This window comes from Equus asinus, chromosome 13, assembly GCF_041296235.1.
Source record: "Equus asinus isolate D_3611 breed Donkey chromosome 13, EquAss-T2T_v2, whole genome shotgun sequence".
Lineage (NCBI taxonomy): Eukaryota > Metazoa > Chordata > Mammalia > Perissodactyla > Equidae > Equus > Equus asinus.
Genome location: NC_091802.1, coordinates 21,975,002 through 21,991,296, shown reverse-complemented (window position 1 = coordinate 21,991,296; position 16,295 = coordinate 21,975,002). Strand labels below are relative to the sequence as shown.

Below are 16,295 nucleotides of genomic sequence, written 5' to 3'. Positions count from 1 at the left end.
GAGTGGGTGGAGACTCGCGGCTGCTGAGGGCCGGCCGCCATGTTGTCAGCGCGAGCCGGACCGGCTTCGCTGGCTGTGCTCGCGGATCCTTCTGGGTTTGGTTTCCAAGGATGCCGGCGACCTAGGTACAGCGAGACGCTCGCCAATTGAAGAAAAAGAAATCCTGAAAACATTGCCAGCGTAGTTAAGGGCAGACAACACAACAATAAAGGATAATTGAGGCAGCGCCCAGTTTTTAATTTTATTTCATTTCCCGGATTAATGCTTTTGTAGGAAGTGTTGGACGTTTGCCTACGGCTTGCTAAATCAGAGAAGTCGCAGTCTCTGCCTTGTAGCTCACAGATAGTGACAGATGAGTATACAACGCTGTGTGGTCAGCGCGGCGACGGGGGAAATAGAGGTGCTGCGGAATGTCAGAGAAGGGGAACCCTTACAGGGCCGTGGCCGTCATTGGGGTGTCGAGAACGGCTTCCCGAAGGGTCAGTGGGAGCAAGCGAGGTGCAGGAGAGGGGCTCTCACTAAGGGAGCAAAACGTGCAAGTCTTTGAGGCTGAGCCCCTGAAAAACTTAGTAGTAGTAGGGCTGGAGCTCCTAGGTAAGGGGCTGGTGGCGAGAGAGAATCCTAGGAAGGCTGGCAAAGGCGACTTAAGGAGACCCTAGAAGTAGTCTGAGTTGGACTTCGTACTGGAGTCTCTGGGAAGCAACAGAGGAGTTTTAAGAGGACCGTTAGAGAAGAATGTAAGTAAGAGTAGAGGTGGTTAAGGGTCCAGTGCTTCGTTTCACTTCCCACCAGTGCCACTGCCTACCTGCGTGACTTTGGGCAAGGCACTTAAACTTCGTTTGGCTGCTCTTGGACTTTGGCATATGGAAATAACTAATAATGTAAGTAACTAATAAAAGGAAAAAATAATAGACATCCATGGAGCACTTATCATGTGCCAGGCATGGTGGTAAGTTTTGCATTTACTTGCCTGAACAAGCCTGTGCTGTAGGTGCCATTATTAACACCCTGTTAATGTAGATGAAGATAAAGAGGCTTAAGAGAGTTGAAGTAATTTACCTAAGGTCACAGTGTTAGTAAGTACGGAGCTGAGTTAGATATGAGTTTTAGAAACGTCATTTTGGCTCCAGTGTGAACAGTGGAGGTTACAAGAGAGGCAGGTGGTAGAGAATGTGACAGTCATCTGGGTGAGAGAAGAAACTGGTCTGAAGTAGGGTAATGGCAGCAGGAAGAGTGTCCGGGATAGAGACCCATGGGACGGCAGTGGAGGTGGGTGTGGGGTGTGTTTTGTAGGGGGCAATCAGAGGTCTCTGAGGAGGTGACACTTGTGCAGAGACCCCCAATGATATGAAGGAGGAAGACATGCAACTATCTGCTGGCATTCCAGGCAGAGAGAAGAGCAAATTAAAAGACTTAAACTGCAAAAAAATGGAAGTGTTTGAGAAACACCAAGAAATCTGACTGGGACAGAGTGAGCAAGGGGGAAGGTGATAGGAAATGAAGTCAGAGGGAGAGGGAGAGGCTAGATTATGAAGGCCCCTGTATGTCGTGCTATTAGATTCGTATTCTCAAGGTTGTTTCTAAGACCCAAGCAGCAGAACACAGTATAAAATAAGCTAAGAGTATGGATTTGGGAGTCACATAGACATAGTTTGATCACTTATATTGACTGAGCCTGTTTCCTCATCCATAAAATGAGGATAAACCCCTCTGTTACAGAGTTGGTCCAAGGATAAATGAAATAAAATAGGTAAATATCCTGGTCCATGGTTACTGCATGGCAACTATTAAACTATAAATGCTATGTTGATAGTATTATTGCTCTTGGCATTTGATAGACCAACTTGTGAAGACTAATGTCCTCAGATTATGTTCATAAATAGTCAAGAAGCCAGTAATGAGATTCCTAAGATCACTGTAATTGTCCTTATTACTATTTGGCAGTAATCACAGTCTGCCCTTCCTTATATGTATGTCTTGTCTCTTCAGTTGTGTTGCCAGCTCTTTAAAGACAAAACCTTAAATACTGATTGTCTCTCCGAATGTCCATAGTCTAATTCATTCTTTTGAATAGCTGCATAGTTCTGGTACACATGTGTATTAGTTTCCTATTGCCGCTCTAACAAATTACCACAAATTTAGTGGCTGAAAACAACACAAACATTATATTACAGTTCTGGGGGTCAAAAGTCTGAAATGGGTCAGCAGGGCTGCATTCTTTCTGAAGGCTCTAGGGGAAAATCTGTTTTTTGCCTTTTCTGGCTTCTAGAGGTTGCCCAAATTCCTTGACTTGTGGTCCCAAATTATTCCAGTCTCCCAGTTTAGGTATCACAATTGCCTTCTTCTCTCTGATCTCCTGCCTCCCTGTTATAAAGACTCTTGTGATTACTTTCGGCCCACTTAGATAATCCAAAGTAATCTTCCCATTTCAAGATCCTTAATTTAATCACATTTGCAAAGTCCCTTTTGCTACATGAAGTAACACATTCTCAGGTTTCAGAGATTAGGATTTGGACGTTTTTGGAGAGTCATTATTCTGCCTATCACCGCATGTACCATAGCTTATTTAATCAGTCCCCTATTGACCAACATTCACATTGTGTTCAGTTTTTCATCATTATAAACCATGCTGCAAGGAATATCTTTGGGCTCATGTATTTTCATTACTTATGTGAGTGTATCTATTGATGATGTCCTGGTGTTGCATTAATGGTCAACGGGTGTGTGCATTTAAAATATGGATATTTTCAGATTTCTTTCCAAAGCATGTGGGTTAATTTTATTTCTATAACTGTTTATGAGAATGACTGCTTCCTTATACACCTCGGCACAGGGTATTATCAGAATTTTAAATCTCTGCTAATTTGCTGTGTGAAAAGTAGTACCATATACCGTCAATTTTATATGAAGTTGAGCATTTTATTTATGTAGTCTTCATTTTTATTTCTTCTGTGAACTGCCCATTGCCTATTTTTGTTGTGGTGGTTTATTGATGAATGACAGCCCTTTGTCTATTATACATCTTGCAAATATTTTTCCTAGTTTGTCATTTGTGTTTTGACTTTGGGCCACACAGAAATTTTTAGTTTTTGCTAGTCATATTTATTCATCTTCCAGCGTAAGACTTACAAGTGTTTTATGTTTAGAAAGGTCTTCTTCAAGAATTTAAAAAAATTCTCCCGCATTTTCACCGTTTTGGGGGGAGGCATTTCATTTTAAATTCCTAAATTCTTGATCAAACTGGTGTGTGTTCGTGTGCATGCAAAGAGGTAGGAGAGTAGCTTTATTCTGTCTCCTTGACGTCTTAGACCATAGACGGAGGAGAAAAAGGAGCTAAGAGAGAAATGGCCTAAGTCTTTCCGTGAAGGTAATTTTCTACGCCCGCGAGCCCGTGCGGGGAGACAAGCCCTACCACGTCAGCTTCCTCGCCTGGGAACCGGGGAAACCAGCGGAACGCAGGTGTGAGAGGGCCGGGTGCCGGAGGAGCCCGGCCACCGAGTACTGTACGGCAGCGGGGGAGCGCTTTGGCGGGGACACAGGGCCACTCCGAGGCTGCCGAGATGCTCCCCTCTTTGCAGGAATCGCTGGATGGGGATGAAAAGGAGCTAGAGAGCAGCGAGGAGGGTGGCGCCGCCGAGGAGCGGAGACTCGAGCCGCCGCCCAGCAGCCACTACTGTCTCTACAGCTACCGCGGAAGCAGGTGCAGCGCCCGGCCGCCCCTGTGGCCCCGCGCCTCGGCCCCGCATCCCATCCCCGCATCCCATCCCTGCCCGGCAGCCTGGCCGCTCCCAAACGCCGTCTTCTGCCCTCCCAGCCAAGGTCTCCGGCCCTATGGGCTCTCCTCGCCTCACGCCGTGCTTTCCGGCCCCCATCCTGGACGTTTGTGCTCGGCCCTCCCAAGCCTCTGCGCTCCATCTGCCCCTGTCCTCTTCTCAGCCCCTTCGTGTCGCCCCTGCCCTTTGTTAAGCGCAGTGCCTCGCATGCTCGATAAAGTTAATTTCCATCCCCTGCCCTTCCGGTCGTTATCTCCCCACTTTCCTCCATTTCCCCCGGCCCATCCCCACGTCCACCTTCCAGTTATCCTCTGTCCTTGCGGCCTCTTTTTCCCTCCTGGCCGACTTTTCCGGGGCACTCGTGGCCCTGTAAAGTATTGTTATTAAGAGGAAATTTCCTTGACTCTTCTGGAGATTTAATTTAGCCTTTCCTCCACCCCTTAGGTGGCCTGGTGAGAGAAGGGGCTCTTGTCAGCACTCTTTTATGAGTTTTCCCTATCATGGTGCTAGTCAATGGAGGATCCGTGGACTTCCACCTTGCAACATTTTTAGTTGATGGTTCGCCCCTATCCTGCTTGCCGCCCTCCCCCGCCCCCCCATATTGCGCTTGAGTTCGGGCCCATAATCGATAACTGTATTGCTTTTGTGGCATGCAGGTTGGCACAGCAGCGAGGGGACAGTGATGATGGAAGCCCAAGTGGCACAAGTGCAGAAACTCCCTCTGGTGAGGATTTCAGGTAAAAACAGCTTCACCATAACCTATGTATATGCTTTTATCTTCCTTGCATCTCTGGCCTGTAGATGTCAGTGGGTACCCTGTTTCCTCTCAGCTTTGGCTGCATCAAGCCATCACACACACATATGCCCTAGGAACCTCATTTGAGTTCCTCATGAGTTCATTCATTCAAGGCTGGGGCAGATCCAAATACTGACAGTGCCCCTGGTGATCAGCTAGAGACAATTATTCTGAGTTTCTTGATTGGAACTTAAGTAAATATTCACTATCATCTGGGTATCAAGAAATTTAAGGGGCCGGCCTGGTGTCCAAGCAGCTAAATTTGTGACCTCTGCTTCAGCGGCCTGGTTTGCCAGTTTGGATCCTGGGCAGGGACCTACGCACCACTTATCAAGCCATGCTGTGGCAGGCGTCCCACATATAAAATAGAGGAAGATGGGCACCGATGTTAGCTCAGGGCTAATCTTCCTCAAAAAAACAAGACATTTAAAATCCTCCTTTTCTTCCCCTTTGAAGGCCCTTTCATAGCTCCTGTGTTACACACAGAATGTAAACTCCAGGACAGCAGGGATTGTTGCCTCTTTTGTTCATTGGTGTCTCCTTACCTAGTACTTTGAGTGGTACCTGGCACAGGGTAGACATTTAGTACATATTTATTAAATAAATGAATGAGTGAACCTTAACACTTGATGCAAAGTAGGGTAGAATACAAAAATACTATGTTGACGGACTAACTGGATAATGGATGATTTAAGAAATTTTTCACGTGTCGTAATAGTATTTAGTATGCATACATATACATAATATATATATTTTTTAAAAAAAGAAAAGGTTGGCACCTGAGCTAACAACTGTTGCCAATCTTTTTTTTTTTATTCTCCCAAAAGCTCCCCAGTACACAGTTGTATATTCTAATTGTGAGTGCCTCTGGTTGTGCTATGTGGGACGCCCCTTCAGCACGGCTTGATGAGCAGTGCCATGTCCGCACCCAGGATCCGAACCAGCGGAACCCCAGGCCACTGAAGCAGAGCACACGAACTGAACTACTTGGCCATGGGGCCAGCCCCTAATATATAGTTTTCAAGTCCCCATCTTTTAGAGATCCCTAGTGATAAATTTATGGATGAAATGATATGAAGCCTGAGATTTGCTCCAAAATAAATCTGGGAGGTGGGAGGGTGCAGACAGCATGCGGGTACAGATGAAACAAGATTGGCGCCATAAGCTGATAATTGTCAAGACTGGGTGGTTGGTACATGTGGGTTCATTATACTATTCTCTCTACTTTTTATATGTTTGAAATTCTCCATAATATAAAACAAAAGCCCTTGGGAAGTATTGGGTTCATATTCTCTATTGGGAAATTTGATGACAGAAGACCTTTTCTTCCTGCATATTCAAATTATAGTCTCTGTTTATATTCTAATCTAAACCAAACTGCAGTTTTTATTTTTAGCTCATAAATGATAGATAAGCTGGTGTGTTTACTCATGGGTAGTAGGTAGTTGGGGGATTGAGGAAAGAAGAGGAGGCATGAAAGATCTAGGAGAGGAGAAGAGTGCGTGAGCCAGGAAATGTGGAGCTAGCGGGGCAGCAGAAAGGGCCCACTCAAAGCTCGTGAGCATTAATTGAAAAGGAGACTAGACACTGTGGCCGTGGGTTTGTGTCCAACCACATTCAACTGCATAGGTGCAGCTGCAGAGTAGGTAGAAAGCTGGACTAACCAGAGCTGAAGTTTTGCTGAGAACGTACGGTGAGGTGAAAACAACAAAGTGGTTGAGTGAGAATATGTGCAGGGGTGTGATTATAATCACTGACCGTGGAATTTCAGCTGGGTAAGGAGGAGAGAAGTGAGGAGATGAGAAACTTGAGGGACTGTGAAAAAGAGGTAAGATCAGTGGATTGGGAGTCCCAGGGGAGTCGTAATACTAGAGAGAATGAGCTGGAAAGATAGGACTCTTTTATTCTTTTTTTTTTTTTTTTTGAGGAAGATTAGCCCTGAGCTAAGTGCTGCCAATCCTCCTCTTTTCGCTGAGGAAGACTGGCCCTGAGCTAACATCCGTGCCCATCTCCCTCTACTTTACATGTGGGATGCCTACCACAGCATGGCTTGCCAAGTGGTGCTGTGGCCGCACCCAGGATCTGAACCAGTGAACCCCAGGGCCCCGAAGCGGAACGTGCGCACTTAACCACTGAGCCACCAGGCTGGCCGCAAGATAGGGCTATTCTAAATTGTTTGATGAAGTAGATCATACTTGGTGACATACGTTCCTAGAAGTCCCACCAATAGGAGTCAGATAGGAAGCTCTTTCAAGTCCTTAGACTCTGGGTTTTAGTAATATTCTGTCTGACTCATGGGACGTGAATGCAGTAGCCCCCTGGTAAGGAATGTGTGTCTTTCATTGTCAAGCCTCTCCTTGGTGGATACTAATCTACCCTCTGAAGTGGAGCCAGAGCTGCGCGGTTTCATTGCTAAGCGTCTTTCGAAGGGAGCGGTCTTTGAAGGGCTGGGTAATGTTGCATCTGTGGAGCTGAGGTAAGTGTAAAATGTGCTGTGTCTTTGAGTTTTTATTTCTGAGCTAAATATGAGAAGTGATGAGAAACTCTAAAAGATCAGCTCCTACTAGACCTGCAGAGTTCATCTTTGTTCTCTGGCACTGGGCCTCACGCATAAACATTTGTGGACTGGAATTGAGCGAATGGCAGAGACTGCCTCCTAAGCGTACTTATTTAGTATTGTACTTGGCAGAAAAGAGTTAATTACCAAAACTAAAATTGTAGACTTTGCAGTTTGTAAAGTGCTTTCACAAACTTTGATACCATTCTCTTTACAAAGGGGCAAAAGAGCAGATACTCTTACTTCCGTTTTCAGATGAGGAAATAAACTCAGAGAAGTTCAGTTCACAAGGCTGGTCACATGAATGGAGCTGACTTAAACTTGGGTGTCTCCAGTTGAATTCCAGCCGTCTTTCCATTACTCTCCTGACTGTAGCTCACTTCAGACCATGATGTTGGCATCAAGTCCCCTCAGGAGTATGAGGCCACAGCCCCAAGTTAAGGCCACAGGATAAACATGTCACATCTGCCTGGAGCATCAATGATTTGTGAAGTTTTGGGGAAGAGAAGAGACATGTTTATATTTATGTAAACATGGATATACTATGAAAGAGAATGAAATGTGCATGAATTTTTCACATCAGACAAGAGAATTCAAAGAAATTCCATGTTTGTTACGTGCTCCTTTAGCTAAAGCCCATCATGGTATATATTCATTTTCCTCTGCCATTACAAGTAAACCAAGGAGAAGCCTGGGAAGTTCTGACCTAGTTGGCAATCCATCAATATTGCCAGACCAAGACAACAAGCGTTCCAAGCAGTCCACAAAATTAGATGCATGAGTTATCAAACTAATACATTTTACCTTTTTCTTTCTTTTCTAGAATTCCAGGTTACCGGGTCGGTTGTTATTACTGCCTTTTCCAGCAAGAAAAACTGCTTCCTGAAATAGCAACAATGGACTCTGAAAACAGCCCTTCAGAGTATGTCGTCTGTTTTTTAGGAGGGTCTGAAAAAGGACTTGAGCTATATCCTTTTTTGGTCTTTGAGGAGATCAGGAGGAAAAACGTGGGAAGGCAAGTGGAGGAGTATTACTACCAACCTCCAAAAAGCTTTTCTGCCCCTTATGTATGCACTTGAATTTCATACCTTCATACAATCAGTTTGTCTTGACTTGTTTTAATTTACAGTTTGCGTTATTTGGGAGATTTTATATTTCCTGTTGAGAGAAAATTGTGTCTCGATTCATCCTTTATTGCTTCCTTAAGAACATACTTTCAGGCTTGAATTGGACAAGTACATTCAAGGGCTGAAAAATAACATGAGCGGTGAGGTAAGATGATGGAGTTAATAGTTTTTCAGACTGAGATGCCTAACATACTGTAGCTGCTATACTTGTCAAGTCATAGAAGTGACACAAAGACACCTCACTTCTAAAAATTTGCTACTTTTGGGCTCATAGAAAGGCGCTTGTGAAGGGAAGCAGAGAACACAGTCCTAAAAGTGCTGTAAGTTTCACAAGACTGCTTCCGATGTTTTATATCCATGAAAAATTCAATCCATTGAGTTCAGTGGTGTATGATGACAGGCCAAGTGAGGAAGGGGAGGCTCTTGTCCTGATTTCTAGGCACATAAGATTTATAATCTGGTTAGAACTAAGGGTCCACGAAACCTCTGGCACCAGAGACATGCTATGCAATGGTATGACTGTCCTTGAACTCAACACTAAAGATTTTTTGAAACATTGCATTTTTCATTAATCTTTTATGAATTAGATACATCCATATTGATTAATTTATCCATACCTTTTAAAAACTATGCATTCAGCTTGTAGCAGTTGTTAAAGTCATAACTCTTAGAAATTTACTACCCATTACATGTGGTAATAATTCCTTTTACTTGTCATGCACTTAGAGGACACTGCAGGGGAGGAAAGGATAGCATAGGAGTGAGCCAGGGACACGAGTCTAGGGTGAGCTGCTCTCCCAGACTGGAGCTATTCCACTGGTCCCCAGAGAGCAGCACAGCCTAGAAAGCCAGATGTGCTCACAGCAGCATGTCTGACAACTGGAGTGGGCTTGAGTTCTTTGATGAGTTAACTTGTATCCTTCTCTATTCACATCATGAGTGTGAATGAACTGTCGACATTCCTTTAGTCATTCAACAGGCACCTAAGAAGCTCATACAAGGATGTTTCCGACACTGCACTGGGTGCCAGGAGATGAGTATTATTAAGAGAGTATCTCCAGTGTGTGCACACTTTAGTGGGGGGGGATGTACATGTAAATGCCCAACTCCTCCCAGTGGAGGAATAGCATGGGACTCTACTAATTCACTCTCTTCATATCATACAGTGCATTTCTTAGTGTTTTTAAGAAATTCAGCACAGAATTAAGCCCCACTCTGCCTAACAAGCCCAGGAAAGTGATATCACAATTCCTTTTTTTGAGTTGGTAGTGTTAACTTAAAAAAGCTGTCTGTCCCCAGTTCTTTCACTGTTAAGAGTATCGTGAAGAAAATGTTAAGTCCACTAAGGTGAAGGCTTATGTTAAAGCAGATGACATTCTGTCTTGATCTAGGAAAGGGGCCTGGAGAACCACATAAAGTCCTACCTGAGCAGCTGGTTTGAGGATGTTGTATGCCCAATCCAAAGGGTTGTTCTTCTCTTTCAGGAGAAGCTTACCTTTCTGCTGCATGCTGTAAGTATTGCCCAAACCAAAGCATTTCTTTACTATAGCGAATCACTTTGGCAGAGTTTGGATTATTTAAAGGCATACTCATTTTCTCTGAACATTACTTTTTCCCCCCTGAATATTCATTCAAACTATGCTTGCAATCTGTATAAACCACACGCTATTTACTCAGATCTAGAAAGTTACATCACTAAGATAGAACTGCAAATACTGGCTGAGTCTTCCTAATGGGATAAAACATTTTTAAATAATTACTTTTTTTTAAGATTTTATTTTTCCTTCTTCTCCCCAAAGCCCCCCAGTACACAGTTGTGTATTTTAGTTGTGGCTCCTCCTAGTTGTGGCATGTGGGAGACCATCTCAGCATGGCTGGATGAGCGGTGCCATGTCTGTGCCCAGGATCTGAACCAGTGAAACCCTGGGCCACCGAAGCAAAGTGTGCAAACTTAACCACTCGGCCATGGGGCTGTCACCTAAATAATTACTTCTGAAGTGATCTGGGAGAGGTATAATTTCCAAAACAATTTGAGAAGGAAAACCAAAATCCAATGTGATTTTAAGTATATAAAAATGTCCAGGTAAAAAATGAAAAATTCCCTGAAATATCCAGAAAATTGGGAAGACTTGAGTAAATGGCTGGATTTTTCATTTAAATATGTGATGGGTAGATGCAGCTGAGACTGGATGGTCCCCTGAGACCAGGGTGATGCAGCCAAGTTTCAGACTGTTAGTGAGCAGCAGCTGAACAAGGCTCTGGAGAGCTCCTAGGCAATGCCCCTCAAGCATCGTCTGGTGTGGTGGTTATTGGGGGAAGGTGACGTTTAGTCATGAGTAGCTGCTCAATAATGAAAACTGGAATACATGTATCAATTAGGCTTTATTTGTCTTTCGTAGGCTCTGAGTTATACTCCTGTTGAGGTTAAAGAATCTGATGAAAAAACAAAGAGAGACATTAACAGGTAAAGAACAGTTTTGCAAAGAGAGAACCTTTTCCACAGCAAGTCTGATATTTACATTTTTAAAACTCCCCTAGTGTAGAAGAAATTTGCTTTCTCCCTCCCATCCTGTAAAACTGTTTGTAGTAAAGGACTTGTGTATGTGGCAGATTTCTGAGCGTGGCCAGTCTTCAAGGCCTTATTCATGAAGGTACCATGACATCTTTGTGCATGGCCATGACGGAGGAGCAGCACAAGTCTGTGATCATCGACTGCAGTGGCCCCCAGCCTCAGTTCTACAATGCAGGTGAGCCACAACCTCTGAAGCAGCCCTCCTAGGGCTCTTGCGAGTCTCTGTTTTTGGACTGAGAGCAAATGATACAAACTTATCCTTCCTGCCTTGTGAAGTTTTACATATTTATCCCAAACTCACCAAAAACAATAGCAATTCTAGAAACATGGAAATCATGTCATCCCTAGCAATTCCATTCCTAGGTATATAGAGAAACTCTTGTATATGTATATAAGGAGACTAATACAAAAATGTTCATAAAAGCATTGTTTGAAATAGCAAAGAATTGGAAGCAACTTAAATGTCTGTCAACAGGAAAATTGATAAGTTGCTACAGTCACATAATGGAATACTATACAGCACTGAAAGTAAATGAAGTAGAGCTACATGTCTTAATGTAGCTCACAAACATACTATTTAGCGAAACAGCCATTAAAGAAAAATACATGGAGTTTAACATATGCAGAATAATACTATATAGTGCTTAGAGATAAAAAAGTATGTGGCAAAAGTTTAAAGAAGCACATGGGAATGATAATCCTTTCTGATGGGAAAGGAGCAGGATGCAGTTGGGAAGAGGTACACGGGGGCTCCAGCGATTTTGGTATTTCTTAGCGAGGTGGCGAGTACACTATTTTTTTACAGCATTATGGAGAAGTCTTAAATAATTCATTATAAGTGTTTTCATAAAGAAAAAATGTCACATGTATACGAATATCAAATCATTATGTTGTACACTTGAATATGATATGTCAATTATACCTCAATTTTAAAAAGTGAAAATAAGTAAATAAATGTCTTGTGCTTTGTAGGATTTCATTTTTACTATTTAATTTTTCTAAAATATTTTACAGGAAGCAACCGGTTTTGTGAGGCCTGGATGCAGGCGTTTTTGAATGGTGCTGAAGGGGGTAACCCTTTTCTTTTTCGACAAGTATTGGAGAACTTTAAACTAAAGGTAATTAATTGACTGTGTGCCAACTGCCACTTACAATTTTTATCTGAATTTTAATTAGCACCAGTGACAGAGTAACAAATTTGCTTTGCAGCTGTGATGGCTTAAATAGGACATTCTCAAAACCAGAACCCTTAGAAGCCATTTACTTTATATTTTTCAGTGGCATCTGCATACATATCATTGCATTTCTAATTAATGGGTTGAATGCTTGCTTTTATCTCAGGGATATCAACCTTATAATTGGTGACATATTTTAGTTGGAAAGCACAAAAAAGTGGTTCAGTGCCTAAGGTTCAAAATTCTGGTGGGGAGGAGTGTTGTCACTTATTTAGGAGATTTTTTAAGTATTTTTACTTTATATAAGAGATTTTGTTCTAGCAAAGGCAAAGCACATTAACAATAAAAATGGTGGAAATATTTAAAAACCAACCTCTCACCAACAGGTGTTCAATTCTCAGCTAGAAAGGAGTTATTTCTCAGGCTTCATTATTTTCTCACTAAATGTGTATTTCACTGGGTAATCTTTTTCTAGGCCATACAAGACACAAATAATTTGAAGAGATTTATCCGACAGGCAGAAATGAATCATTATGCTTTGTTTAAATGTTACATGTTCCTAAAGAACTGTGGTAGTGGAGACATCCTTTTGAAGATTGTTAAAGTGGAACATGAAGAAATGCCCGAAGCCAAAAATGTGGTAGCTGTCCTCGAAGAATTTATGAAAGAAACTCTCGCCCAAAGTTTTTGATCACATGTTTTGAGAGGATTCTATTGTGATGTTGTATATTCAAACCTTGGTGTTTGAAACTGCAGTTATTATTGTCATGGGATTGCTCTTTAAGATGATTTGAAACACATTCTAGATTTTTTCATTTTGTACTTTTAAGATTTAACTTAGACATAAAAATCTGAGGAATGTCTTCACTGAGTCCTAGATACACACGTGTTAGAGTTGTGGAATTTTAGTACGTTGCTGGTCCCATAGATTCTAGACTTCAGGGAGTTGTTGCTTAAAAAACTTCAGAGGTAATTTTGTGGCTTCTCTCAGGAGTTTGCTGCAGTATTTAGCAACTTTTCCTCCCAGAAAAATCAGAATACTTCTTTCTCAATGTACTATAGCTTCTTTAAAAAAATGTACTTCTAGTCTTAGCACCATGACGCTATTTCAAAGACAGATCTGTGCATCCTGTGGGTGCTTGATAGATTTTTCTGTCTGATTGATGATGGCATGGATGATGAAGCTGGCTTTTAAGTCAATATAGAAATAAATCATGAGTGTGTAAGAAATTAAATGAGCTTTAAAAATAGATGCACTGGCTTCAAGATAAAACACCATCTCTGATGGAAAGCTACTGCACAAGCAGCCTCCATCACTTCTCTTCATTCCTGTGTTCACGGGTCTTTGCCAAGAGCCTGTGTTTTCTTTTCTCTTTTATATGAAATGCTGGAGTTTTTAAACAGAGTTAAAAAAATAACATAAATTTTACAAGCAAACTGTAACATAAAGAATGCAAACAGAGATTCTTCATGTTAGAGTTACTCATTGATTTTAGTTTTTTGTAATTTGTTACAAGCCTCATATTGTTTTACTCTGAATCAATTGAAAGTGCCCTCACCTAGAGCCATTTGTAATTCCCATGGAAGCCAGTTGTAGCCACACACAGGACTGCAGTTGGTTCTGCATAGCTCTTTAATAAATCCATTTGATAATGATTTCTGTTTAGAAGATCAGAAGTCTTGTGTTCTCACTGCCCTCAGGATGCTCAGAGGAACACAACCCGTAAAAATCCTCTCCTAAACTCATCTAAATTCACATTAAGTGCTGAGTTTTACCTTTCAAAATGACTGACAAGGGCCTCCTGCTTTCTCTTCTACAGAAGTCTGGGGACGTGACTCACTAAGGCATTTTTTCTTTTAATGAGAAATACAATTCAGGATCTTCATAAAGGCTTTCATGTGGTTTTAAACTTTAATAACTTGGATCGTAGGCAATGTAGAAAAAATATCCAAGTTGCATTTTTTTTATAGCATTAAATTCAGAATGATATGGGAAATAAGCAATTTTATGGCACTACCCTTGAATCCGACTTTATCTAATGTACTTGGTTGCCCACTTGGAAATCAATTTTTTTAATAAACAACATTAGGATATCAACATTTTGAGTCTGGAAAACATATTTTTCATCTCCAAATTCACATGTCATTCAAGAGCCCATTTTGTAAATGGCACTTAAAAGCAAATGTAATACCTTCCTTAAGTCACTCATGGACATGGACAAGGTATAATTATATATTCTTTATATGTACTTTTATATATTTTTTTGTGATGTAGGCTCACTACATTACATGACTATATACAATACAGTCATATTTTAAAAGTCTGTGACAAACTGTCTATCTCTGTAGACAAGGAAAATGGTGACATGGAATTGAATATCTTGTTGGCCATGAGAAGGAACTCAGAGCCTCATGACCATAATAAACATGTACTGTATTCAAATTTTAATAAGCTAATGTATTAACTTTTAAAGTTTTATAAAGGATTTGTTCAGGTGTAGAATACATTTATGTATTATTTCTGTGCTATACACACAGAGGAAATGTATGTTTGTCATGTATCAAAATGGTCTCAGTGTATCTGTAATTATATTTGTAATAGTAATAATAAAACAACTTTGCTTCTCACCAACGCAGTTGTTTTTATTTAATGAGCTCAATTCCCAAGCCTGGCATTTTTATTAATTTGCAGCAAGTTTATGGGAAGTTATACTTGTTATGCTAAGGCATTTGTTGAAGGAAATCAAATCACCTGCTGGCATATACCTTTCTGCATCTTGCAGGAGGCATCAGGCAGGGTGCAAGAGCAATTTCTATCACAATGTTTTATTCATTGTCCAGAAAAGTTACTCCTGTGGAACTCAATAACCCAAGTCACTTCCTTTCACTCTCATTCATTATTAACCATGACAGAATGCCTGTCCTTTACCAGAGGATCATTTATACCAGATGCCAGGAAAGCCTGCAGACTTCTTGGAAGTAAGATTCAGTTACTAGGACCACATTTTCCTAACCATATGTCTTCTTAGTAATGGAAAGCCTGCTGGCTTCAATGAAGTCTTTCCACGTGGAGGTCTAAGAGGGCAGCTCTGGTTCTATAACTTCTAAACTTCCTAACCTGCCTCACAGACTTTAAATCACTCTGAGTCGGCGTAAATGCTAGCTTCTGGGAATCGGGGCTGATAGGGAGCAGTAATGATTTGATAGGCGTGGATCTTCTCGTAAGCTACTTGGAGGAGGGCTGACAGCGTAGATCCCGTTCCATGAACACCAAGTGAATGCTCTGAGGTTCACTACTCGGCTTACAGTGTTCATTACTCATAGACAGTGAGGCTGTATCTTTAATCAAACACCCTGACACTTCTACAAGTTGGCTGTGCTTCAAGTTCCATACAAACACCTGAGGGCTGAGAGCATGAGCTTTGGAAGCAGGCAGTCTTGAGTGTGAATCCAGCTATACCGTATACCACCAGCAAGTTCTCTAAGCCTTCCCCTCCTGTGTAAATATGGGAATATTTACACCCACTGCACACCAAGTAGCTGTGCAATTAAATGAGAGTAATATATTGAAAATGCCTCACCCAGTGCCTAGCACATAGTAGGTACACAGTAAATTATCTTCATAATTACCTCATTATCAGTAAACATTAAGTTATTGGAAGAATGAGAATCTGGTAGGAGAGAAGAACCAGAAAAGTGAAAAGAGAAGTGATAGGCCACAGACAAAGCTAACTATATAGCTTTGGGCTGTCCAGGCAGCTTGCCTATCAATGCCTCGGGTACTGGAGCCTGGAACTGACCCACTGGAACACCGGTGCCCAGAGCGGGCCCCGGCTTTCCTTCTAGGGAAGTCAGTTCTCCACACTCCAAACAGAGGTGACTTCTTTGACCTTTACCCTGAACTGTCCTCTAAAGTTTGTTCTGGGATGACTTCTGCGGCATTTCAGAAATATATTAAAATAAGACACGGGAAACTGATCTGAAAGAACATTGTGGGAAACATCTCCCACACTGAATTTAACAGGGTAGTTTAATTCTCAACAGTTATGAATGGAAAAACCACACACAATGCCTTTTGGCTGACAAAAACCGGTGAAAACAATTCACTTTCTCAGGCTTTATCCACTTAAAGCCCACTTGCTTGTTAAACTTACCAGGCACCAGACTTCAACATTTATGCTCCTCCTCTTATCCCCTTCTGTATGTGAACTGACCACGCCCTTTTACTCTGAGAACATTCCTACCCCTTCCTCAAGATCAGGTTGTTGACAGCCCCCAGAAAGACCTAAAGACTA

At 41.8% G+C, this 16,295-nt stretch overlaps 1 protein-coding gene across 3 annotated transcripts; it reads left to right on the top strand.

Annotated features, from left to right (window-relative positions):
* The first annotated feature begins 6 nt into the window (after nt 1–6).
* On the top strand, nt 7–14,632 carry C13H17orf75 (chromosome 13 C17orf75 homolog). 3 transcript variants are annotated; one of them, XM_070482769.1, is made up of 11 exons: nt 7–881; nt 3,579–3,700; nt 4,430–4,510; nt 6,920–7,045; nt 7,950–8,093; nt 8,341–8,398; nt 9,645–9,764; nt 10,653–10,717; nt 10,864–11,000; nt 11,840–11,943; nt 12,476–14,632. In XM_070482769.1, the coding sequence occupies exons 1-11, from the start codon at nt 864–866 to the stop codon at nt 12,689–12,691; spliced, it is 1,191 nt and encodes a 396-aa protein (XP_070338870.1). In that variant the 5' UTR covers nt 7–863; the 3' UTR covers nt 12,692–14,632. The 3 variants fall into 3 exon arrangements, with proteins under 3 accessions (XP_070338870.1, XP_014717667.1, XP_014717666.1); XM_014862181.3 differs by having other exon boundaries at nt 27–125; nt 3,309–3,700; XM_014862180.3 differs by having other exon boundaries at nt 48–881; nt 3,309–3,700.
* Nucleotides 14,633–16,295: the final 1,663 nt, after the last annotated feature.

What these genes read in the sequence shown, in the direction of transcription:
- C13H17orf75 (XM_070482769.1), top strand. An exon ending in CCCTCTGGTGAGGATTTCAG is followed by an intron (nt 4,511 to 6,919) that starts GTAAAAACAGCT and finishes TTCATTGTCAAG; the next exon opens with CCTCTCCTTGGTGGATACTA. An exon ending in GCCTCAGTTCTACAATGCAG is followed by an intron (nt 11,001 to 11,839) that starts GTGAGCCACAAC and finishes AATATTTTACAG; the next exon opens with GAAGCAACCGGTTTTGTGAG.